General features: G+C 39.5%; 2 protein-coding genes across 7 annotated transcripts in view; one reads left to right on the top strand and one right to left on the bottom strand.

Annotated features, from left to right (window-relative positions):
• EVC (EvC ciliary complex subunit 1) overlaps window positions 1-21,595 on the bottom strand; it is a 54,263-nt gene extending 32,668 nt beyond the window's left edge. For 2 of the 4 annotated variants that reach the window (XR_004750092.1, XR_004750093.1), the window contains exons 1-10: window positions 21,370-21,595; window positions 17,641-17,751; window positions 14,796-14,879; window positions 14,034-14,266; window positions 13,017-13,101; window positions 11,594-11,692; window positions 8,449-8,586; window positions 6,340-6,498; window positions 4,330-4,546; window positions 2,399-2,547 (exon numbers count right to left, since the gene is read on the bottom strand). Coding sequence is in view for 2 of the 4 variants with exons in the window: in XM_035323579.1 (XP_035179470.1) it covers window positions 2,399-2,547; window positions 4,330-4,546; window positions 6,340-6,498; window positions 8,449-8,586; window positions 11,594-11,692; window positions 13,017-13,101; window positions 14,034-14,266; window positions 14,796-14,879; window positions 17,641-17,751; window positions 21,370-21,540 (1,446 nt within the window). In the remaining 2 variants the exon portion in view is untranslated. The remainder of the gene's footprint in view (window positions 1-2,398; window positions 2,548-4,329; window positions 4,547-6,339; window positions 6,499-8,448; window positions 8,587-11,593; window positions 11,693-13,016; window positions 13,102-14,033; window positions 14,267-14,795; window positions 14,880-17,640; window positions 17,752-21,369) is intronic. The other 2 variants (XM_035323579.1, XM_035323580.1) reach the window with 1 other exon arrangement.
• EVC2 (EvC ciliary complex subunit 2) overlaps window positions 21,556-26,667 on the top strand; it is a 65,757-nt gene continuing 60,645 nt past the window's right edge. For 2 of the 3 annotated variants that reach the window (XM_035323578.1, XM_035323576.1), the window contains exons 1-2: window positions 21,556-21,827; window positions 24,633-24,687. In XM_035323578.1, the coding sequence (XP_035179469.1) occupies window positions 21,636-21,827; window positions 24,633-24,687 (247 nt within the window). In that variant the 5' untranslated portion in view covers window positions 21,556-21,635. The remainder of the gene's footprint in view (window positions 21,828-24,632; window positions 24,688-26,667) is intronic. The other variant, XM_035323577.1, reaches the window with a different exon arrangement.

The raw sequence follows: 26,667 nt of genomic DNA, 5'->3' as shown, positions 1-26,667 counted from the left end.
ATGACACCATTTCCCTTTGGCTTCATATTTCTTACCATTACTCTTCAGCATCTGCTGCTGCAGTATATGACATTAAAGGCTTGCATGCACACAAGTTCATTTATCCCATTAAGCCTGAATAAACTCAGTTAGGGCAGAGTCAACTTCTGTCTTAGTATCAGACTATTATTTAAAAAATAAATAGAAATCAGCTATGCCCTAAACCCACTTTTTTTGTGTGTGTGTTGGAACACACTGTTCTGATTGCAAGACCTTTGTATTAGACTTTCAAATTGAAAAATGCAGCTGAAGCCAAGGATGTGGTAACCTGATAGAGGAGAATCTCGGTCTAATTGGACTGTCTTTCATAACTGTGACTCGTATATCCACTGGAGGTAGGGCTGAGCAAGACTGGGTTACTATAACTGGCAGTTTCTGGCTTAGGTACTTCACTGGATCATTCCTGTATTTTCTGCCAGTAAAAAATAAATTTAAAAAAATGCTTCTTTTCCAGTGGAAACATAGATTAAGGAGACAGTAGGATGTAAGGACTCTAACCTTTATTTTATAATCTGTCATTCTATCATATAAAAAAAACACAGAACAGAGTTGCAGCAAGAAAATCATTATCATCCATCTTATGTGTGTTCAGAAGAAACCATTGTGAAGAAAGTTTACTGTAAAATTCACCTCCCTAATTGGCAACCACTGCAAGTCAATCAGAAAGGTCGGTTACTGTGTAGGCTGCTACCATGGTGGTATGAGCCCTTTGATGGGGTGGCGTTGGGAAGGCAGAGAAAAAAGTGCATTTGATGGGTATTTGATGGCTTATGGTGAGGATTCAGGCCAACTCCTTCACTGCTAGACTGTATAAAACTGTGAACCAGGTTTAAAATAGCTCCTCAAGGTTAATTGGACTGTTTGAGCAAAATAATTATTGGGCTACTAAAATCAAACTAGGGAGCTGCATATATACATATTTTTCTTACTCTTCAAAGAGTCTCTGGACTCAAGGCCCTATCTGTTTTAGGACAAGAGGATCTCTCCTTTGTGGTAGTAGAAAGGCTTACATTTCTGTCCTTTAATACTTGTTTGCAGGCATTTTATAACATTAAGAATTGTGTTCTGTTCTGCAGCATAAAGAACAAATCGTTACTTCTGCACATTCCTGATTAGCCTGACATAAGCAGCTCATTACTCTACAGTTTAACTAAGTGTAATTGTTAGCTTTCTAAAGCATACAGAATAGAGCACTTCCTGCATGAAGCTGTGTGGCCGTAACTTTGTAGGAGAGAGATTTTGACACAATTTCTAAGCTTTGTTTAACTAAGTTAGGATGGGTCAAGGATGTTATGAGTGATGTACATAAAGAAAATCCATTCACAAGTGCTCAATGGATACAAAAATGTATGACAATTATCTGTCTCAAGTTATTAAAAGACAAAGAAGTAAAATGTGTTCTAGTATTTTAAAGTGCCTGAAATCTCATTTGTCTATATGTGATAGTAAAAGCAGTATTGAAGAGAACTATGCCAGACAGGTGTGGCAAATAAGAACAGTAATGGCATTATCTAATTCATACAATATAGAACTTGGTGTGCAGTACAAGATTGCATTGTTGAGAGTAACTAACTTTGACAGTTTGCTACAGTTGGAATCTGGGTCTTCTCATATAGCAATTTATCAAAGTTATTAGATTTCATCAAAATTTTAACGCTGCTGGATATAAAAACTTTAGCCTGAAATTATTTCTTTTCATGAAAATTGACCATTGATTTTTATTTTTATTTTTATTTTTTAATAACTTGGGTCTGTGGTTCTCAGTAGTTACAGGAGTTTTGCAGCAGTCAGCATTTACAGCTGAGAGCTCTGATTTACTATATACATTCTGAACAGTAACAACAGAGATATTTTTCTCTACAGAAAATACGGCCAAGAAAATATTACATTGGTCACTGTATACCATATTAAATTATCTATTGCAAGTCTTCTCTAAGGTATTCTGCCAGTGTTCATAATGAGTTTTCCCTCTGCTTATGTGAAATTTAATAGCCTTTTGAGCCTCAGTAACCTCACTCATAGAATGCAATTAGATCAGTGCAGTCCACTTTCTTCTGTAATGTAGGCCAGATACCTTCATCCTGAGATTTCCTGTATTGAACCAAACACGAAGTATCTAAATAAAGGATGTTTTCTACATGCAACCTAGCATTAACTCCCTTTGGCATTTGGTTCCTATGTGACAAGTCCAACACTGGAAGAAAACACCCTAGGCATGCCTAGACAATAGGATGTCTGACCGTTTCCTACCTGTGCTACTGTAGATGATTTTCAGGAGAATCATTCAATTTTATGGAACTGGGAGAAACCTGAAGCATATATAGCCTTAAAAACTAATATAACATTTTTATGTGCTCACCTTAAGAAAATCACCAAAATTTCCAGTATGAAATGTTTTAGTAAGGAGACTCTCTTGTTCAGCCTTCTGTTTGTGTTTGAGTTCTTCTCTCTTCTTTGCACGGCATTCCAGTCGTTTCAGCATCAGGTCTTTACTTTGCTGGATACATTCTGGAACATAAAACACCAATGATTAGATACCGTAACTCCACAGGGAGAAACAAGCATCTGCTACTGTCACACAACATAAGCTCATGGAAAGCTGTTAGTGAACAAAACAAGAAAGTAATTACCAAACAGGATTTCAAATTTGTTTCTTACTCTGATGGGCTTTTTAGATGCAAACTTTTGGGTTGTTACATGGGACTTTGGGATTGCAAACTTTTGGGTTGCTACATGGGACTATCACTTTTTTGGTTCACTACCATCCTACACCCTCCCCTTCAATGGTTTCACTTCTATCTAAAATAAGGAGGTTGCTAAATAATGCCCTTCTGCATTTAGGGTTTACTGACTATAGCTATTTTATAATCATTTATAAACACCAACTTTCATAAAATCAAAGCCTTGATAGAGATATTTCTGCTGTGGAACAAGAGAAACATTACAAAACAGAGGAAAAAATAACAAACAAACATAGATATAAGTTGATTTTTAAGGAATGTTAGTGGCTGAACATATGCAAAGATGATGAATTAGGCATGCCAGTTATAGAAGTAAACATCCATGAAATAATCTGTGACATGAGTTGTTTGAATCTGTGAGTACCAGCAAACTGCTCACATGATTAGTTGATGCTTTTCAAGTGGAGCTAGTCTGTAGCATGGGAGTATTGAAGCAGAAGGGGTTTGAACCAGATGACCTCCAGAGGTCCCTTCCAACCTCAAACATACTGTGATTCTATGAATTGCTGACCCTGAGATATGGCATAATTTCATATTCAAGCTTAGCATGCTTCATATTCAAGCATGCAGCAAGAATATACTGCAACAAGAATATGTATGTTCTGACTATTACATTCACTGAACTTTAACCCTGATGCTGTTCCACTAGAACAGTTTTCTTTAAGTATGCCTGTGAGTAGTAGAAATGGTTCTGAAAAAATCTGTGAGAGTCAAACACTTCCCATTATTCTTCTGACTGAACAAATACTAATTTAATAATAATTAATTTAATAATTAGTATCAATACTAATACTAACAAATTGTCCATGAGTGTTGATGGGAATCACTGAGCCCTACATTCAGCACCTATCAGAGAAGGTGGGGGTACGCTTTGCAACATAGTGGACATTAGTTAACACCCAAAGTGACACAGAGAAGAACCTTAAATAAGTAAAACAGTCAGCTTAGATTTTATTACAATTGCATGCCTTACAGCTAGGCAATCTAATGGTTGTACAGGGAAGAGGACAAGACTATTTAAAATATCTTAAGTTTGACAAAGCAAAACAGAATAATTTCTAAAGATTGTAATTGTTAAAATTACCTTTTCACAAGAGTGACAGCAGAACTGTTTATGTGTACCTTCACCTGGCTCCACATGGTAGTAGTAATAGATCATAAGACAACATTTTTCACATATCTGGGGACATTACTGTCCCTAGCATTAGCCAGTATCACCAACAATGTCAAGTATATACATAGTAAATGAAGAAATCTTAAAAAAATTCTTGCAGCAGATGTGACTCTTCTTCAATCTTCAAATCAATGAAACAAGATATAGATTATATGAACTGCAGAATAAGTACGAAGCAATGCCTGGAACAAGACCTAGAAGGCTTAAAGCCAAAGGGTCCACCCTTCATAGTAACAGAATTCTTGGCCAATTCATCAATATGTTTTTAAAACAGAGGGATATAGGGCCAAAGCCACAATTTTTGTACTACTTAATAAAATTATGACAACTCATACCCAAATTAGTTAAGCCATGACCTCCTGTCTATGTACTCACCATTAGTGAAATGTGCTAGTTGTTCCCAGAATGCCTTGTGCAAGTCTGTTAAAAGTTCTTCCTTTTGCCGGACTGAGAGATTATTCTTTACAGTTAAATGGTCCAGAATATTTGATACAATATTTAATCTACACTTACACTCTTCTGGTATATAGGACTTCAGTGAATCAATCATTTTCACCATAAGCTCCCAATTAAATAACCTTTCCTGAATGTCCTAAAACAAAAAAACAAACAACCCTGTTAAGAAACTAAGAATGGGTCTTTGGCTGTGCTTGTCCTTTTATTAAATTATTCAATTCCCAACAATGCAGAAAACTCAGAAGGTTTCTCAAGACCACATGGATAGTAACCTCGATGTACTTAAATACTTCAGAAAATCTTGACCTCTTTAGGTTAGCAGCAGGTTTTAGTGCACATTCACTTGACAAAGCGTATCTAAAGCTACTGCTCTTTTCACTGCCTGCAATGTCAAGAAGATGTTAAAGAGGGAAAAAAAATAACGAGCTTGCAGAACAAACTCAAATTCTCACAGGGTAAAGATAGAGAGAAGGACAACATGGAAATCCTTGACCCTTTTTCAAGATACTGTATTGCAGACAACTGCATGCCTTTATTTTGAATTGAGAACACATATCTCATTTTGACACTGCTGGGATTCCATCAAGTGTGTGGTTAGCTGGAGTTCAGTAAATATACGAAAAATGACTGTAACTGCCTATCACCTAGTAGCTTCCATTGCATTATTAGAGAAGCCCAGGATTACAGTAGGGAGCAAAATTTCCTGTGTGAAACTGGAACTACTTTAGACAATGACGTAAGGTTGGAAAGAGCGTGACAACTACTCTGTTTAATGGAAACACACAGACTGACTTTGCAATGAGATGCAAGTAGAATGGTAGTGACCTCAGGTAGGAATATTTGCTCTATTTTGTATCCAAACACCTCATTTGAAGACTGCCCACTTGAAAGAACTACTGTACAAAAGCACAGGGTGGGTCAAGTGTGAGCAGCTGCAAAGATTATATTCATATATGGCCAGCTTGGTCTACTTAGCTGCAAAACTAACAAGTTAATAATCACTGCATCCTTTTTTTTAGTTATCAAAATAAAGCTAGCTATCCACTTATTCTCCAAGTTACTAGAAAATGCAGTGGGACAGATTTAGGAGTTTTAGGTTGGATGTTAGGAAGAACTTCTTTACCGAAAGGGTTGTTAGACACTGGAACGGGCTGCCCAGGGAAGTGGTGGAGTCACCATCCCTGGAGGTCTTTAAAAGACATTTAGATGTAGAGCTTAGGGATATGGTTTAGTGGGGACTGTTAGTGTTAGGTCAGAGGTTGGACTTGATGATCTTGAGGTCTCTTCCAACCTAGAAAATTCTGTGATTCTGTGAGATTCTGATTGTACTGTTAATCTATAAATTCTAAGTAACTCTTTCAGTATCTCCTATGCAGAGTAAAGCAAAGATAGGGATAAGGTAACAACAAAAAGCACAGTGCTGATGCATCTATAAGTGTATTTTTGCTTCTTAAGACATACTCCTAAGAGATGCTAAGGGTCTTCAATTTCAGTTAAAGTCGCCGGACACACAGAATTGCCCTCAAATGACAATCTCAATCTAAACTAGAATTTCTCAGTCAAAGTGTAGTAAATATTTTGAAAGAAAAAAAAAATGTCCTAATGCCATGGTAATGATTCTCCCTCACACTGGATCTAATGATCTTGGCTCCTGGCTCACTGTCTGCATTTATATCATGCACATCACTTTTTCCTAACATGACCACCTAAACTGTATTTTGAGAATTAGAACTGGCGTGGAAAGAGTTCACCCTCCTGTGAGTCTTTATAAAGTACAACAGAAGTTGAACTCTTTGCAATGAAGCTGAAAGACACACAATTGGAGTAAGCATTCTGAAGATAGGAACGACAGACTCTGTACACTTGCATCATGCTTTGTGTTCAGATTGACTAAAGATTTCTCAGCTTCCACTTCTTTTTGTACTTTACCATTGCCTGCAAATCCTGGGATTCATTTAATAAGCCTTCTACTGCAATCATCCTCTCGGTCAGATCCATCGTTATCTTTGTTGCTTTGGCACTTGAGCATTTTGATTGGTCCAAAAAAACCTGCTGGGCTTTGTCAGTCTGCTTCCAGAAAGCTTCCATCTGTCGAATACGAATCAAACAACAATCCATTTTCCCTCATTAATCATCTAGTATTTCATTACCCTGAGAGGCATATGAGTCTACTATGAGATTCAAGTCACTGAAACTACACACAGCTTTCAGTGTTAATTACAGCAGAAAGCATTATCCTGAGACTATTTAACATATGATGATACATGTGTTGATGACACATAACCAGTATGTTGTATGTTTGGCCAATCCTGACTTTTTTCATTGGAGGTCATTTTGTGCAATTCTCTGAGTTTGTTACTTCTCCATATCCTGCATCTGCTGAAGCCCATTATATTGTCAGCATTAATAGGAAAAGTAGAAAGAGCATCAAACTTCTTTTCTGGGAATTCTCTTCATCTATAGATGAATTTGACTGGGAATTCCAGTCAAACATGATTTTTGCTGAAAAAGGAAAACTAAAAATCTTCACTGTTTTTCACCATCAAAACATTTCACAGTCACATGCTACATAATGACTTTATCAACTGTACCAGAATTAACTACTTTGTGCAGTATTGGCAGAGTGCATGTGTCGATTCTAATATATTATTGTAAGGGCAATTTCTAGTTTTAGGCTCTGATCCCACAAACACTTATTACTGTGCACAACTGTGAATATTCTGTGGGCTTCAGTGGGATTACTAGTATTCATAAAGATAAGAAAATATATTTGTCACCAAGATTTATGTTAAAGTTCTGTGAGTTCTGCAGTTATATGGCAATGAAAACCTTTATATTACTGGGAGAAAGTGGATTAGTTCAATGTCCTGATGTATAAGAATCTGCATAGAGGGAAATAATTCTAAACACAGATAAAAAGCTTCTGCTGGCATTAAGAGTGACAGATCCACTGAAGGATGACTGCCATCAGTGAATAACTGCCTCATGTTGCTCAGCAAGGCTGCTGGAGTGTTTTTATGTGACTAACACTGCAGAACGCTAAACAATCAACTTCTCACATAACAAAATTAAATTGCAAAAGAAACTTCACAAAGGTCTACCATCATTACTAGGACTTCTTCCCCTATAAAGCAAAATGCACAGAGAACAAAAAGAAAGCTGAGAAAATTTCTAGTGAAGCACTTAACCATCAGACACTAAAAAATGTTAACTCCTCTACAAGAAAGGCCCAAGGCTGAGATAATGGACTGTTTAGTTCAGAGCTGAAGTGCTGTGGTCAATCAGTGCAGGCAGCCCACAGAGCCGTCAGTCTGACTTGTCAGGCTCTCATTTTCATCAGCAGTGAATTCGCTCAAACCTCAGAAATAGGACTGGGAAGTAGATTATCTTCCAGGTTATGTGGTATACTGGGAAATAATATGCAGAGTATTTTAAACCTCCAGTTTTCTGGACAACAAGCTAGTTTGGATACAATGATAGTACGGAAGAGAAAACAACTTGATTTTTTTTCAATGCCTACAGTTAAGCTTTTTTACATTAAAAACATGTAAATGTATTATAATGTGCAAAGATGCAAAACCAAAATGGTTTGCTAATGCAAATATGCAAAGTATACTAAAAGGTTGTACATAATTTTTTTTTAGTAATGATTTCAGCTGAAAAGAAGTTCTATTCTCTTAATACTCTTTCAGTTATACGGTATTGAAGAAAACAAGGTGCTAAATTCCTGGAAGTCAGACTATATACCTAGGCTTGAAATATATCTTACCAGCTGACAAGCAGTAGACATTTTTCATCTCTAAACCCAGTGTGATAAAACAAGTGTTTGCATAAAAAATGTTAGCTGCTGAAGGGAGTTGGAAATACTCTGCCAGAGCAATTTATAAAAATGTTTTCAGAACTCATGAACATTTAAACAACTAACTGTGGACTAGTCAACACAACAGTTAAAAAAGCATTAAAAAAACACAAAACACTTTCCCCATCAAAAGAATAACAGTGGAACAAAATTTTATGAGAGGAAAATTAGAATGTTACATTGTCTATTATGTGCTCAGAATATTCCCTTTCTTTCCTTTCTAAATCTTCTAGAGTCTGGTACTCTGATTTATGGGCTCCTGACATCTCAGTATTCTGGAGTCTACAATCAAGTTGCTTCTGTAATTCTTCAAAATCCTGAAAAAAAAAAGCAGATCATTTGTTAAACTGGAAAATATAAATTATTTCTAATTTTGGGGGTGTATCTGTATGTCAATACTTGCATATGACAAAGAAACTGAACAACACGATTCAGAAAGCTCGCTCTCTGGGTAAAACAATTCCGGCAGCAAGGAAAGAAAACTTGAAGTATATGGCAGTTCTGAACTACACTTAATACAAATATATACATTTCTGCCAGGAGTACTTGTTCATCTCCACTGAACTCACGTTTTAGTTAATACTGGTCCATGAGCTATTGTACTCTGAATCTATCCACAAATGTTTTAACACACATGCCCCATGGCAGATGAATATACACGTGTGTTTAAAAGTACGTACATATCCAGATATGCTAATCAGATAGTGTTGCCTGCAGAGTGCTAACATATTGATGAACATACCTGTAATGTTCATAAGTGACAAATTATAGTCTACATGATTATCTGGGTTTTCAAAGTTTTTCAGTATGTTGAAACCTGGATGATTTTTCCTCAAAGCTATTAATACTGACAAATACTACTCCTCTGCCCTTACTTAGTGGATTGGTACTGCAATGTATGATCCTTCAGCTGCTTAAACATGCCTTACATAACAAGCATTAATTTTTTATATCACACAACTTTGGGTGTCAATGCATTAAATTGATGCAAAACAATAACAAACCAACGAAACATTACTGTGAGCGTAAATTTTGGACTGGACTGCCCTAAGAAATAGTGTTCTCCCCTTCATTGGAAATATTCAAGAGTTGGCTTGACAGGACACTGGATAACTTTACTGAAGGCCTTGCTTCCTACAGAAGTTTAGTAAATCTCCATGGGTGTCTTTCAATGTAGACTTTTCTGTGATTCTGATCTGGGAAATGGAATGTGGAACCAGAACAGAATCACAGAATTTTCTAGGTTGGAAGAGACCTCAAGATCATCAAGTCCAACCTCTGACCTAACACTAACAGTCCCCACTAAACCATATCCCTAAGCTCTACATCTAAACGTCTTTTAAAGACCTCCAGGGATGGGGACTCCACCACTTCCCTGGGCAGCCCGTTCCAGTGTCTAACAACCCTTTCGGTAAAGAAGTTCTTCCTAACATCCAACCTAAAACTCCCCTGGCGCAACTTAAGCCCATTCCCCCTCGTCCTGTCACCAGGCACGTGGGAGAACAGACCAACCACCACCTCGCTACAGCCTCCCTTGAGGTACCTGTAGAGAGCGATAAGGTCACCCCTGAGCCTCCTCTTCTCCAGGCTGAACAAGCCCAGCTCCCTCAGCCTCTCCTCGTAAGACTTGTTCTCCAGGCCCCTCACCAGCTTCATAGCCCTTCTCTGGACTCGCTCAAGCACCTCCATGTCCTTCTTGTAGCGAGGGGCCCAAAACTGAATGCAGTACTCGAGGTGCGGCCTCACCAGAGCCGAGTACAGGGGGACGATCACCTCCCTGGCCCTGCTGGCCACACTGTTTCTTATACAGGCCAGGATGCTGTTGGCCTTCTTGGCCACCTGAGCACACTGCTGGCTCATATTCAGCCGACTATCAACCATCACTCCCAGGTCCTTCTCTGCCTGGCAGCTCTCCAACCACTCATCTCCCAGCCTGTAGCTCTGCTTGGGGTTATTACACCCCAGGTGCAGGACCTGGCACTTGGCCTTGTTGAACTTCATGCAGTTGACCTCGGCCCATCGGTCCAGCCTCTCCAGATCCTCCTGCAGAGCCTTCCTACCCTCGAGCAGATCGACACACGTACCTAACTTGGTGTCATCTGCAAACTTACTGAGGGTGCACTCAATGCCCTCATCCAGATCATTGATGAAGATATTGAAGAGGACCAGCCCCAGCACCGAGCCCTGGGGAACGCCACTAGTGACCGGCCTCCAACTGGATTTGACTCCATTTACCACAACTCTTTGGGCCCGGCTATCCAGCCAGTTTCTAACCCAACGAAGCGTGCGCCCGTCCAAGCCAAGAGCAGCCAGTTTCTTGAGGAGAATGCTGTGGGAAACGGTGTCAAAAGCCTTGCTGAAGTCAAGGTAGACCACATCCACAGCCTTTCCCTCATCCACCCAGCGCGTCACTTTGTCATAGAAGGAGATCAGGTTCGTCAAGCAGGACCTGCCCTTCATAAACCCATGCTGACTGGGCCTGATCGCCTGCTTGCCCTGCAAGTGCTGCGTGATGACTCTCGAGATAATCTGCTCCATGAGCTTCCCTGGCACTGAGGTCAAACTGACAGGCCTGTAGTTTCCCGGGTCAGTCCTCCAGCCCTTCTTGTAGATGGGCGTCACATTTGCTAGCCGCCAGTCAACTGGGACCTCCCCTGATAGCCAGGACTGTTGATAAATGATGGTAAGCGGCTTGGCCAGCAGCTCTCCTATTTTTTTGTTCAGTTTTGTAAAGCCTTTTTTTTCCTCCTAATAAACTTAAAAATAGCATTGTGACTCCACCTGAAATGCACGTTGACTATATATATATGTCTTCTGGGGCAGAAGTGGAAAATGGATTTTGATAAAAGTGTATGGACAGAGTATAAGGGACAAAGAGGACATTATGTATATTTTCCGTTGATAGAAACCTTGAGGGTCCTTCTGGTACTTTATTTCCTGCTGTTTTATTATAAGTAATGATTCATGGGACCAGATAAAGACCTGATAATTAGAAATTATTAATTCTGAGTGAGTAAGATTCATGGTGTTCTGTTTACTTGAGTGGATTCAACCACAAGATGCTTCTGTTCTTAATAGATTAGATACATTGCTGTCCTGATCTCCTCGGACAACAGCAAAGAGGAAATGCAAGCAAGGTCATGGAGAGGTAATGTAGAGAATCAACTAACACGCAAGTTTCTTTGAATTTCTTCTGAAATGGATTACAAATGACATTGCTGTTTACAAATAGTAGGTGCGATAGCCTGCTGTGGCACCCTGCACCAGTTGGTGGGATTAACTCCTATGTTCTGTTGTCTGAAATATTAACCAAAAAAAACTTACATTTTCCTGAATTAAAAGGATCTTCTTGAACAAATCATCAGTAATCTTCTTTTTATGATAGAAGTCTGTGAGGTATATTTTGAGAATCTGAATAAACATCTATTTAAAAGGAAAGAAACAAAACTCATGGTAAGTGCCTATTGAACATGATATGGACATTGTTGTGGTAAATTTTGTGGATTGAAGTCAATCATTGAGACTGTAGTGAGTCATAAGAAAATAACAGAAACATCAAGCAGCAACTCTGTAGTATTTCCATTACAAAAAATTCTTTGTCTTCATCTTCTGTAAGAGTACTGGAAGATGGTGTTATGTTCAAACAAAGACAAGGATTAATCTAATATATCAAAACTTCAGCTAAAAGGTCAAGTCACCAGCCTGTTGTGGTAATTTCTGGTGGGCCACAAAGTGTGTTAAATGCCTTTTTTCTCAGTGTTTCTGTGGTTACATCACCATGTTGTTATTCTATCTTCATTTACAAATTGATGATTAACTTTGAGATCAAGTTTAACCTTCCCTAGGCAAACTTAATGTCTGGAAGCTGATCTCAAGTTCCCTTTCTCATCTACTCACAGAGTAAAAACCCATCAGAAGTGAAATTGCTTTCCAGGTTTACTTTCATGCTTCCTCTTTAGGGTTGTCTATAAATTAGCTCAGGAAATCTCACGTCTTGAAATATTACTAGGACTTTTAACAAATTATAGCACAAATGATCAGTCTAAAGTCGGGAAAGAAGGGGAGGAGAAATCTCTGTACTGTATGTCTATCTAGATTTATATTACCTGTGCTAAAACTCATTAATGGTAATTATTCTGCACTTGATCACAGTTACCATAAAAAAAATCCCTAACCAAGTATTCTGTGGCTTTAATTGTATAAATCTTTTTTTTTTTTTTTTTTTTTTTTTTTTTCTGTCAGCTTTGGATGCTGTGACTTGATGAAGGTTATCTATCTGTGGTTCAAAAGGGTACGTTAGTTCCTTTGCCCTACAAAATCAAGACTATTGTACTTATCACAATAATACTGATTCAGCTGAACTGAATTTTCAATTTTACCCAAAACACTTAGGGTCCCTGGAGCTGCAATGTATAAGCATTGTCCCAAAAACATAAACTCTTTTTTTTTTTTTTGGTTATTGTGAATCACAAATACTATACATTATTATCTGGAATAAAAATCAAAATTGTTATATTATGCAGTTTGGTCTCCTGTATTTCATAGCCCAATATTTTTAATTATATTTTACTCCTTTGTGAAGATCATACACATGCAGAACAGAGAGGGAAAATACAGAATACTATAAAGGTACAACTCTGCTACACTACTTCCAATCTTGCCAGTGGTTAATGTTGATTATTTCCTAAACTGATATTCAGCTTATGTGTTCAGATCAAATATCTATAAATGAGACATAAGTACCTACCACATGTTTTTCTTTTCTGAGCTCAGTATCAAGAAGCATGAGATCTTTTAAAAGAAGACTGCAAAGGCAGAGCTTAATATCAAAACTAAAACAAAGATTTAAAAAGTGTTAAAATCAATCTAAATAAAGGTCACATAAAAGAGCAACAACATATAATGGTTTCATTTAATTGTTAAATTCTTCTAAAAGCATTGTCCCTAGAACAGCAGCTGAGTCACTTCATTTCTACATTGCCTTCTATTTCAGACAAAATATCTCTACATACAAAGTTGGAGATGCAGTTCTCTTTAGAAAAAGGAATGGTAAACATAAGCATGAATGGCTACAACAAAGCAAAAACAAAGCTTTTAATTAAAACAGTTGTAATAAGAGTGGACAATTAGAAAATATTTTTCATTGCTAGTTCCTTCCTCAGTCCTCAAGGTGACATAAATATGCTTTTCTCTATTTTCACTTACTCATCTAAGGGTATCTCACTGTTGTGTAGCTAAAAGAAAAATAGAACTGATAGTCCATTTGGATGAGCTCTACATACTCATCAGTTGTGCATCTGAGAAGCATACATTATCAAGACATGACAGGAATAGTTCCTACTAAAACAAAGAGAACAGACCACTGCCATTTGCTGTTCTCAAGACACAAGTTGTGTGACTTGATTTTGTACAGTGCAGAGGGCTCCAGCTGAGCAACAATCCACTACACGAGTGAACTGAGCATACAAGACAAAACAAAGGGATCTCCTTATCATAACAGTGATAATTCCTTTCATGAGACTTCTTTTCTGAAGTTCTGATTCCCCAAATTTCATAAAGAATAAACTGACTTTCAGCGTACAGCATGATGCATTTTAGTCTCTCCAACCATTGCTTTAGGGCTATAGGCCAAAACCCTGTCTCAATGTGATGAATTCATGCACACAAGCCCAGTCTTTCATTTATGCCAGACTTTTACTGGTTGTCCTGAAAACCGCTAGGGCACTGGGAAACAACCAAACACAAGGGCAGATTTACTGCTTACCTCTCACATGTTAACACTTCAGGGAAGCAAGTCACCTTGAGGAAGGCTCGAGCCTGAAATCTGTCATCACTTGTTGTGGAATGTATCGTTGTGGAGGAACTACAGTCCTCCTTGTCTCCCTGGCTAAGGGATCCCAGGCTGCCTGACGTAGATGTCTCCATTACCTGATTAGGCAGAACTGCCTGCTTTGGATTCTCATGCAAAGATGGATTGGATGAGCCATCTGCCAAAGGCTACAGTCAAAGAAAATTTACAAGGTTAATTAATACAACACAATCTGGAGATAAACATCTCATCAATTTGCAGTGTTTGCTTTCAAGCAAAAAATTAAACAACATACACAGTCAAAGTGTTTCCACATAAATTAACATTTGTCATCCTGACAAGGTTCTGCATTGCCTGGAAAAGCACTCTTCTGTTAAGGTTATCTGTTTGGGGCATTCTTCCTGACTGAAGGGCAGATCCTTGTGGGGTTTTTCCTATGTCTCCTTGGACAAATACAACCTCCATTAATGTTAATGGGAAGAAAAGGTTTCTTGACTACAGTGAAAATTGACTGGACATCATGTAAAGCACTGCAGGTTTCAGGGGGAGATGAAAGCAGCTGATGCCTTACAGAATAAGCCCTAAGTCAATGGACTATAAACAAAGATCCCTATTAAGTAGATTGGCAGTAAATTTTCTTCTGGTACTTGATTCTGCAATTTACTTTGACACCGAACGTTTGTTATTAATATTTACAAGTAGAGTCTAAAATCTTACCCTAAATTTCTGATTGATAGGATAGATGACTTTTGCCTTTAATGCAAATGCCGTGATGTTACTGTTCAGAGGAGACTCATTTTCCTGTATGGAAAAGAACAGAAAGCTACTTTAAGGTTTGAGAATGGCAGTGGACCTGATGGTTGTTCACTGTAAGTATTGCATGCCGCTTTTGGTTATATAACCCAGAAATTCCAATTGATAACAGAATGCTTATTGACTTTCAGCTTTGGCATGAAGAGTCTTCTAGGACTCAATTCAGGTCAGAGTTTAAAACTCAGAAAAGAGAACTCTGTCATTAGCACTGCTCCAAAATTTTTTCACGTCTGCAATGGAAAATGAGCAATAGTTTATTATATTCACAAGTTATTTTCATTTCCTTTCTTTTCCCTTTAAGCAGCAAGTAAAGATTTCACATGGAAGACTGAAATAATCATAATAATAGAAAGTACTGAGGAATAAGCTCCACAGATATCATCATGGCTATAAATTCTGCCTTTCAATTTAAATAAAGAAACAATAGATTAAACAAAACTAGTCATTTTTCCAGGAAGAGCTTTTATAGTGCAACCCTCACCTATAATCTAGAAAAAATACCAATGTTCCTCCAAAGAACTTTTTATAGAGAATTCATTCTTTTCACACAATCTGCTATTTCACATAGTCTGACTTTGTGCTCCTCCTCTCTCCTATCCACTGCTTTATGCACTGGAACAATGGGATAATCAGCTTTGTTTTGTAAGGTTATGCATGGCCAATTAAAAGGTTGGTTGGCTGTATGCAACAAATAGAATAGTTAAACCCAAGCTTTAGGAGATTTTCTGTTCTAACCTTTTTTTTTTTTTTTTTTTTTTTTTTACATGAAATGAAAGAATCTGATTTGTTAAAATAATTTTCTTTAAACAGATTTTTTCTTTTTTTCTAGGAAATATCAAATCACTAATAGAATCTAAAAATAGACATGGGAAGAGAGGAGCAAACCATGTCATTCATTAGACTCTTTTATTGTTGCACCTTTTCATCTCTATTTCATTTATTTCCAGAAGTCATTTTTGGATTTACTGATAAAGTAAAAAGCAAGGGGTCAGCATGTAAAACACTTGCTCATAGTAAGCAGCCCTACTGCTACATATTCAGGGATAGAACCCGACAGATCCATTGCTCTGAAATGGCTGGAAGCAAAGCAGCTCCAGTCCAAAGCCATAAAGCCATGTCACAGTATTCAGGAGCTAATACGTCCTGCTTCTCAGCAGGTATGAGTAATACACAGTTATTATTAATACGGTAATTGTGGTATTATTGCAGTGTGGAAGGTCTCAGAATGAAAATATCTGTTTTTCTGAAGTGCTCTAACCTAACTAAAAGCATTTTTTCATCTATGCTTCTTCCTGAACTGTCAATCTGATGTCAGTAAAAGCCAAAGCCTCTGGGAATTGGAACAAATGAATAGAAAAAAAAAAAGCATATTTAACTTCAGTAGTTTGGCAAACAGACAGGAGAAAGCCCTTTCAAATAACAAGGCTACTTCTTAATGTGTTATAAATGAGTTAGCTTGTTTGGGAAATGGATACAGTTGTGAAGGATAACCTTTTAAAGGCTGTGGTACCATTTCAAAAGGGTCGGTAATATTCATACATTTATATCGTTACATAATTTCTCTCACAGGATTTACACTCCAAAAGAGAATCTATTCAATGTTCACTTGTTATGCTGTACTTTAATTCAAGGAAAAGGACCAACCATAGTTTGCCACCATTCTTCATCAGAAAACTGAAATGAAGATTAATTGCCTGCCAGGACTTAAACCAACAATAAAATGTTTACAATAATGTCTATCTTCTCTTTGTCATGGAACCAGTCCTCATTACAAGCTAAGCACCAGGCTGTCTGGCTTTAACTGACACTTTCTGTATGTATTTAATGTATGCACAATAGAGCTAGTTGAGCTGCACATTTTAAAAATATTTCTACCCTCAACTTTTAGTTTCTTCAAGAGCAGTCAAATCAGCTTTGGGTGAAAGGCAAAGCTACGTGGTAGGACTGGCTCTCATGATTATTTTGAGATTACTACAAAAAAAAAAAAAAAGAGTTACTTGGATTTTTTAGTGAGTGGGTTAACCCTGTACCTTCTCCCACATTTTCTCCAAATTATTTTTCTATTTGTCCTTGAATCCCAGCTTGACATCAGAGGGTGTTTCACCTGTGGTCATTTGACCTCTGCACTCTATCGTCAGCTGGTACTTGATGAGAGAGTTTCCTATATAAGAAAGACATTAAAGATGCTGTTCTCAAACATACTAAGTTTGGTTCATTTATTCTATGTCCCTCCATTGACCTATACAATCCAACTCAGATCTTTACCCATATCCTAAGGAGGCACTAGGAAAAGGTATTTGCTCCAGATTAGATCTGATGAAACAACTTTGTCACTGTCAAATTTTCTCTAATAAAACTTCTCCAGAAAAGAATCCATTATCAACTACCAGGACTGATTTCAGTACTTATGTAATTCTTCCTATGTCAATAGTGTGAACTTTTTTCACCAACCTTTTGAAATCAAGGATATTAAACCTTAAACTAAAAGAAGCCCACGTCTAACAAGAACTGAGGATCTTGACTGAAATGTCCAAACAAGTAGCTCAAATTAAATAGAATTCATATGGGAAATGAATACCTGAAATGGTTACATTCCTAAGAAAATGCTCAATCTCCTTATATTTTTACTGAATGTTTTTTAAGGGCTTAATTCCAAAGCACTACAATCAAGACAGCTTGGACAAGGCCCTTAATGTGCCGATTAGTACATCCAAAAAATGGATATCCACCAAAAAGAACACAGCTTTACCTCCAGCACCATCTCCTCTTCTAACGTATAGGGCTCTGCTTTACTTTTCGTGAGCGTGTGCTCTTTTTCATCGTAGTTGAAGCTTTCCAGAAGTCTCTGGGAATCATCTTTCTGAAATTCCAAGAGAAAACAGATAAAATATAACTCTGACATCATACAGATTCACCTGGAAGATCTCTGACAGCAGCCTGGATACTCTCATGTCTCCATTCTGAAAATTATTTCAATATCAATTGAAGATTATAATTTTGGAAAAATATGACCTGAAAATTAATGAAAAAATAATTTTACATATTCAGGAAGCATTTTTTCTAAATTACTGAACATTATGAATTTGATTTGTCAGTCCAGAAGTAGAATTTTAACCCCTAAATTTGTGAATGTGAATGTGTCAAATCAATCCATCTGCTCTCAAAATGTCATAGTCCTGACTGCTATCAAGCTCACAGTCTTGGTTCAAACTTCATACTTTGCGCAAGTTAACTAAAATTGTCTGTAATTTTTTGCAACAAGAAGAATGCCCAATATTTTTGCTCACCTGCCACAGGAAAAACTTCCTAAATGAAGTTTTATGTGTGGGAAAGTTCCTGTCAGGAACAACTAACCATGACAAAATGTTTACCATCTTCCTTCCCCCAAAGCAGCACACATCACCAGCCCTTACTTCCCCAACAAACACACACAGCCTCTGGTACAGACACAAACTCAGGGCACAAAGTGCTGCACACACGCTTCTCTGTGCACTGGCATAGACCAAAAAATCACAATACCAGTCAATGCATCCAAACATAGCACTGCAAGGTATCTTGTAGTGATGGAAAAGATCTTGTGGAGAAGGGCAGCCACCCTACCCTGAGGACTTTTGTCTTTTACGTCTCAGGTTTTCATTCAACTAACTTCTTTCTGAGGTAGTCTAATGATATGGCTGCAGCCACTATGCATGTAACTGTCTTATGGAAAAATTCTCCTTGAATTGTTTGGTCACTTGGCACATACAATCGTCCATTTTCTTGAGAGAATTGCCTAGCCTTGGAATAGATTTCATTTCTTACGACTAGCCTCTGTCACCTCTCTGGAACATAGGTGCTCAATAATACAGGTCATGTTCTTGTGTTAAGTCTCTAAGACATACTGAATTTAAGACGTTGTTTTCTAAAAATCAACTAATAACAAAATAACAGCTACAAATCTACTTTCTCAGTTTTATCGCTTATTTGTCCTGAACCAGAAGTTCACTACATTTAGGTTGAGTGACTGGCAGCTGTGGAATTAGCCACATTGGATTTACCACCGTCCATCACACCACAGCCATTCAGAATTTGCTTTTCTCATCTTTGCATTTTTGTATTGCATTTTCATTTCTCCAGGATTCTTTTTTTTTTTTCTTTCTAGCATTTCTGATCTCATGCCTTTCCTCACCATTTTCGTCCTTGTTGTTTTTGCAACTCCTTCTGAGTAATATCTACAAAGGAAACTGAAGTGCTGCCGAGCTCCCCTTTTAGATCATTAAGAAGTTTAATAAAACTGAGTATAACTGTAATTACTGTAATACTTCTTCAAGCTAATCTAATATCATAATGAGACAAGCTCCAACCCAAAGGGTCACAAGAGCCTCTAGGCAATGCCATTAAGTCTAACAGGAGAGTTTTATTGATAGAAATGCATTACAGTGCACTGTAATGTCTGAAGTTACCATGGTAAAGCTTTCTTAAAACTTTCCCAGTATGCACAGATCCTAACACCAATAAGGCACTTAACTGCATGCATTCAAGTCCCACAGATTCAGGCTGAATATATAGAAGTAATTAACTGGGGCTGAGTGACAAATGCTGGTGGCTTATAGCAGTGCCTACAGATGCTCTGTACTCCAGGTGCCTGCCCTGCTCCCACTGCACGTATAACTCAGATGCCTGGGAAGCAACATTGTACCACAGGTAAAATATCCCTGCTTTTATTGTGGGTACAGAAGGCTATAATAGAGTAACCACTATACTATAATCATAATGTAGCATTTATGATATAGTAAGCATCTTACTATATTATAGTAGTAACTATAGAGTAACTAGGCAGAATACTACCATATTATAGTAGCAACTATATAGTAACTGATACAGTAAGAATAATAGTTCAGAACTGCTATACATGCAGTAGGCTGCTCCACAGCATAGGTGGGGCAGACAGTATGTGAAAGGAATGGGTACAGCTTAATGTCACCCTGTTTGCATTTGGGAAATCAGACCCCTAGGATACAATCTGCACATCCTGCAATGTGTTCTGTATGCAGCAGCAGGCAGTTTATTTTTCTTTTGAAATAAACAACTCTTTTACAGCAGCAGCACTGATTTTAATGGCATTTAAGCACCTAAATGCATCTAAAGATCTGGGCCAGAGAGAACTGACAGCCTCTATTCCCTATTGACATAAGTGACATAAAGGATAAAATTGTACTTGGCTATATTTGAGTTAGTAGTGACAGTACAATAAAGATACCGTCTATTAAGGCAGGGAAAATGAGCAATTGAATCAGAGAGGCTTGCACTCGCATAGGATGCATTGATCCAGCATTTGAAGTGAATCCATTATTAGGCTGGAGCATGGCTTCAAACAGAGTTTCTAACCTCCCACTTAAAAGCAGTTGGGAGCAAGAGGATTTTTCTCTTATGTCATGCTCAGTGATGACCAACCCCAGCAGACATACACGTGCAGCAGGCTAGTTACAGCTGAATAACGGTGCAGTTAAAAAACAAGCTGAACCAGACACCCCGTTGAACGCTGACAATGCTCTGCGGGGCTCCGAATTTCCCAGCTGTGCCAATCACTGCTGCACCCAGGTAACCCAACATGACCTGAGACCAGACGTGATTTTCAGAAAACATACCTGCCGGGTAGTGATTCTGCAGGTATGTGCTACCTCTGTTATTCTGTGGTCAAAACAAACACACTGTGTAATAAAGATGTATGAGCCTTACACCCCCGTGCTTAAAACAGCGAGCTAGGTATGTCATTAACAAAATCACATGCTTTAGAAAGCCCTGATACTTTTGCACTGATCAAACTGTCAAATATATTCTGCCTCCTGTATTTCTCATGTCTACGAGTGTACCCACAGTGCAAACGTATTGCTGTGGGTGAGTATTCATCCTCTCTGCTTGCGCTGTTCATTTTCCTGCTCTGGAAATGAGTTGTTCCTCCTGTTGCACAATGGAAACAAGTGCTCATTTTCAAGTATCTCAGGAAGTTTCTGCAGACGGGGTTCATCTTCCACTGCCCCCAAAAAGCTGCACAGCCTTCTACACGAAGTGATGGCTGTGAGAAACAGCTAGTGGGTCAGCTGAATGTATTTTCAGGGATAAAGGCCAGGAGGGCACTATTCAGAACATATATATGCCAAAAGCAGCGTGTTTTTTTTTTGAGTCAGCCCGTTTACATACCAAAAGCAGTGTTGTTGTATTTTGTTTTGAGTCAACCCGTTTACTTAGGATACGTTTTTAATAGAGTAAGCACTAAAACCACTTTAAAGAGGGGTGTTGCGAGTAACCCCACCCACCGCTGCGTTCACCCGCAGCCGATCCGGAGTTAATCCGACGCCGGACCGGGGCCCAGCGATGCTTCCCTCGTCGGGCCGGGCCACCAGCGCAGCGGGGCCCGTCCCAAAGTCGTTTCAAGTCCTTTCTCCAGTTGCTCCCGAGCCCCCCGGGTGCCCCCTTTCCCCGCCCGGCCTCCCCGTACCTCTCTCCGCCGGCGCGGCCCCATGGCGCAGCGGCACAGCAGGGCGGCGGCGGCGGCGCCCAGCAGCAGCCCCAGCAGCACGGCGGGGGCCAGCAGGGCGGGTAGCACCCGCAGCGAGCCGGCCCAGAACTGCAGCCCCACCGCCCGCAAGCACGCCCCGACCCCCGCCATCGGGCCCCGGCTCGGTTCGGCCGGAGGGGAGGGAGAGAAAAGGGAGGTCCCGCCGCCCGTTCCCCCCGCCTATCGTGGGAGGAGACCGATGGCGGATGGCTGCGGCCCGGCCTGGCTGGGGGCAGCGGCGAGGAGGGCTCCGCGGAGCCCCTGCGCCCCTGCGGGGGCCTGGGCGGCTGCTGGCCGCCCTCCTCATGGCGCTGCTCCCCGCTCGGCCCCTCGGAGCGGCCGCCCGGCGCCCCCCGGCCGGCCCGCCCCGGGAGCCCTGCGGGAGGACGGCGGCTGGGGTAAGGCGGCGGCGCCGCGGAGCCGAGCCCCTCCTCAGGGGGCTGCGGCGGGGGAAGGAGCCTCGGCGGCGGGCTCGGGGCCCCGGAGGGCAGAGGGGTGCCCCGGCGTGGTGGCCCCGGGTGGTTTGGCATCCCGGGGTGCAGCCGTCGTCGCAGGCTAGTCCCATCTCTTTCGCCCCAGGAGGGCCCTGTGCTGCGAGTAGTTGTGGCTAAGCCTTGTCCTCCTGAGGCAAAGGGAGTTAATTTCCCTTGGAAGGCTCCCAGGTCCAACGTGGGGTGCTGTAGCAGGTATCCCCTGCAGCCAAAACCGTGTCAGGCACCCTTGTAACGGTGCTGTGGCCCTGCAGGCACCACGGACCTTGTGGTGGCATCGAAGATGGGAAAACCTCCCATGGATCGGTGGCCACTGCAAAACCCCATGTGCTGACACTGACACCGTTTATCTCTTCTTCCTGAGTGGATGCATTTGATTTTGTTATCAAATAACAGCACTCTGGCTCGCTGGTGTCAGCCTGCTATTAGGGATGCCATCGGTGTTTTAAGATACAGCTCTTATTCTTAATTCTGTCTCTAGTTATCTATCCAGCAGGCTGTGCCAGCACAGTTTTCTTTTGACCATGTGAAGAGTACCAGAAAATGTGTGGTGTGGGATGAAGGGAGTTACAGTTACTGTGTGCTTTGATTACAAAAAACACTAATCAGCAGGAAATAGTTGCATATTTTTTTTCCCCCCAAACCTTATTTTTCCTCCAAAAAATAATGTAAAACTTGGGAAAACGTGTGGTGGCAATTTTACTGCATTAAATTAATTACTTTTGATGCTTAATGTCACTGCTGGCCTGTAGGGTTGGCACTAGGCTCCCTGTTGGCTGATGTGGAGCTCCTCATGAAGCCCTCTGGTATTATGGATGCACTCTACAGTAGACTGGAAGAAATATGTCAAATATTCAGCACAGAGTAGTGAGGACAGAACGTCAGATAAGGCAGAAGAAAAAGCAAGGAGTGCTGTAGTGTCATTCATAGTTGATGCAAATGGTTATACAAACACCATAGTTTTTTGTGTGTGCTGTTGTAAAACCACAGATGAATGACTGCCTGGTGTCTCTGGAAATCCTGAGTCATTTGTACATAAATTTCAGAGGAAGCAGGATTAGCTAGCAAGCCACACTTTATACATATCTTTATACATGCCTGAACCAGTGTTTGTCTGCTTCTGTTACAGGCTTATTTACAAAGAAACTGTTGGCATTTAATGCCTATGTCATGTAATGCAGAAGAGTCGTATTTAGTATTTATGTTCATGAACAAGATTTATGTTAATACTTAACATAATAGGCTATCTTACTATCTTTTCATCAGTGTTTTACGCTAGTGTAATTCCAGCCATTTCCTGTACTGGTACGCATTCCTTCAAAGACTGCTCTAGAAATATCTGGCAAAGGTTAATTCCCTTCTAATGAGATTTCTATTGCTGTATATCCGTATATATGACAATATACATATATATGCATATATATATATATAATCAGGCATTTTTTTGTTTAAGTTTTCTAATGGAGTTTCCTGTTGGTTTTTGTGTTTTGACTAGTCAAAACTCAGATTCATTTAATTGATCGTTTAACTAATGAGAAGAAATTAGTCACGGAACTAGAGATCTCTGGCATAATTTAGTTTGTATGCAATAATTTTGTTACACAGGAAGAACGGTACAATTGGATATGTGAGAGAGATGCAAATAGCACCCAGTGAAGAGCTCAGTGCCTGCTGCCTCTCCAAGCTGCATCCCAGGGCTACTCAGAGTTCTCTGTCCTTTCTTCCTCCTCCACAAGAGCTGTCTCCCAGCTAGCTATCTGCACTTGTTTTCTGCTTAAAACCCAGGGCTCCTGGTGCATCCGAACTTAAGAAATGTCTTGCATTTTCTGTTATGTTGATGGAAAGTGTCCTGTCTGATGTGAGAACTGCTTCTACACAAGGTTAACTAAAGTTACAGCTCCAGCAGTGATCAAAACGATGAATTCCTCAAGCAGGTGAAGAATAAAATTGCCCATAACTCGCTCTACTATAACAGTAGTGTTGACATGAGTCAGAGCTAACATTACTCACACGCACCCAGCGGATGCAGAAGATAGCTGTTAATCAGCTGGTATTTGTAACTGTGTCTTTTCTCCCACAGGGAAACATTTTTATTAAATGAGAACTTGCTTGTGTGACTACTACATCGTGATCAAAACACTGGGCATTAAAATCCTTAAAAGCATTGGTTTCTTTTACTGAAGTTTTAGAGCTGTGATTTCTGAAACAATCTCCACGGTCTGGGCACAGCCAGGAGTCTCATAAGCTACAGATTTTAGCCTGTGGGCTCTTTGAATGGATCTGTGTAGACTCATTCATCCGATATGGACAAATTCCTGCTGACTCCTAGTGATGAGATTTTCCTGGGTCCTCAGTTATGCATTTGGAAATGACAAGAAGAATTATTTTATAAAAACAAACTAATACTTCATAGCAAACACTTCTGCTCCTCTGTTGTGCAAAGTCTCAGCCTGGTAATATCAAGTATGAACACAGTCTGAGCCCCAAGCATGTGAACCCGTGCTAGGAGGCAGCAGTGCCTCATACTGCTCGACAAACTGCCTCTAGACCAATGTTGCAGTTCTTCTACTAGTTAATTTGGGGAAACTCAAGGCTTTGTAGAACAGGATTCTGTCTAATTGTAAAGCATAAATTAAGCTTAAAAATTTAATTAAGCAATATTTATGAAAACAATTTTTTTTATATAATTGCTCTCTTCTCCGTTAACTCTAGGTTATTATAGATGATCTGTGGCTACAAAATGAGACTGAATGCCTGGGAATGGCAGGTAAGTGTTGTTTACTCTCTCTTTTCAGCCTGTGGGGGTCTCAACTCTACAGGGGGGTGGGTGTGTAGGTGGGCAGGGGACTGAAGCCATGCCCAGGTTTTACTTGCACTCTGAGTTTGGAGGAAGGAAGGGGAGAAAAAGTGAAGTGGTCTGGTTCTGGAGGCATCCTGTTAAGGTTAGTACCTGAGATCTTGTTCGAGTTCAAATACTGTTTACAGTGGGTATCAAGTGTACTGGTTACTGATCTCAAATACACAGTGCATCTTCATTAGTTTTTGCCTAATCTGATTGAAATAGGGTGGCCCTATACTTAGAGGAGTCACATCTTAGAAGATCTGCATCAGAGGGCTGACTGCCAGACTTTGTCTGTGTTTGAACAAATCACTTAGTTTCTTGGAGACTCTGGTCTTCATGTTCTTTACATGGAGATAATAAACAGCGTTCTACTTCATTGAAGTGTTGTGGAGATGAGTACACTGAAAGGTTATGACATTCTCATATAGCACATTAAGAGGGGCAATGTAATAGACCCTTCCCCCATGGCAGAGGATGCTGTTCCCCAGGAGATGATTCCATAACATGCATTTGCCAAGAAATTACACGCTCTGAAGCAGTCATCCAGTGAGAAGCTTCTAATTTCTTTGCCCTATGCCATGGCTAATGTAGAAATAAGTTTATTAATTTAAATATGAAAGCAAATAATTCAGATTTGCTTAGCTTTCTTGTTGTTATTTTTTTCCCCTGTATTTATACGACTTAATGTTTGCTGCTCACATCTTCCTTTCTGATGGGTTGCAAATTAATAAGGTACTATCCACTGAGAAAGGAAATGCATGTGGTTTTATAGTTCAGAAGAACCTGATGGTGTTAGAAAAAGTAGTGCAATTGGAGGATTTTGAGAGTATATTTTTGTGTTAGTGATTGATTAGTTTTCCATTTCATTAGTAGGTACATATTCATGTTAAATGAAGAGCTGCTACAAGCACTGAATTGTATGCTGGTTTATGACTGAGAATTGTCCCATTCTAGTAAGCATAATTTTTAACATATTGACAGCTAAGTTCTTAGTGGTTTGCTTAATCAATATACTAGAATGTTTATTCCCACTGAAGAAGTTCCCAGTGAAAGAAAAACTGTGTAAAACATTTGTCATTGAAAATGGCAGTGTATTGAATTGTGACAGCACACTGATCTTAAGAGTTTCTGCTAGAAGTTTTTTCAAGTTGTTTCTGCATAAGATGAGAAAAAATAGCCCCAGAATTGCCCTATGATTGGGGAACATTGTGGATTTTTAGAATTACGTTCTATCTGGCCTGACTTATCAAACAAGGCATGAAAAGGAGATTTGTTTTGTGTCATTGATGCCCATAGTTTCTTTGACTTTGTAACAAGGAAAGCTAATAGCAGCATTCAAAACTGGAATACAGTAAATTACTACCTTTGCTTGTTCACTGTTGCGTGTAATTGAATGGACTTTAAATTGGATCTTGTATCCTGGTTGGTTTTCAGGACAAGACATAATTCAGAACAACAACAACAAAACCATAGTAAACAACTATATTCAACTCTTCTTACACACTGAAATAAAGCAAGATAATTCAAAGCTTTACTGATAAATTTTGGTGAAAAGCAAATCAGACTGCAGATTTGGGACTTGAAATATACAGCCTGTGAGAGCTAACAATTAGCATGTTTTGTTAAATTACTTTTTTCCTCCTGGTGTCAATTAATTTTTAACGGCTGACTTGACATTTCGCAAACTTGTCAGTCTTCACTTTCTTACTGTATGTTAACAGGTTAGGAGGTGTTGTAAAGGTATGGGGGCCTTAAGGACCTACTGGAATCTTTGCTGGAAACCTGTTACAAGGCCATTTAATTTCATATCATCCTACTTAATTGCTGCGCCTAATAATAATCTTAACTGCTATCAAGAACAAATAAAACACTATAGTTCTTGGTGTGTTATTCCTACCCTTTCAG

Source organism: Oxyura jamaicensis, chromosome 4 (genome assembly GCF_011077185.1).
Source record: "Oxyura jamaicensis isolate SHBP4307 breed ruddy duck chromosome 4, BPBGC_Ojam_1.0, whole genome shotgun sequence".
Lineage (NCBI taxonomy): Eukaryota > Metazoa > Chordata > Aves > Anseriformes > Anatidae > Oxyura > Oxyura jamaicensis.
The sequence above is the reverse complement of the archived record's forward strand: the minus strand, read 5'-3'. Positions and strand labels throughout refer to the sequence as shown.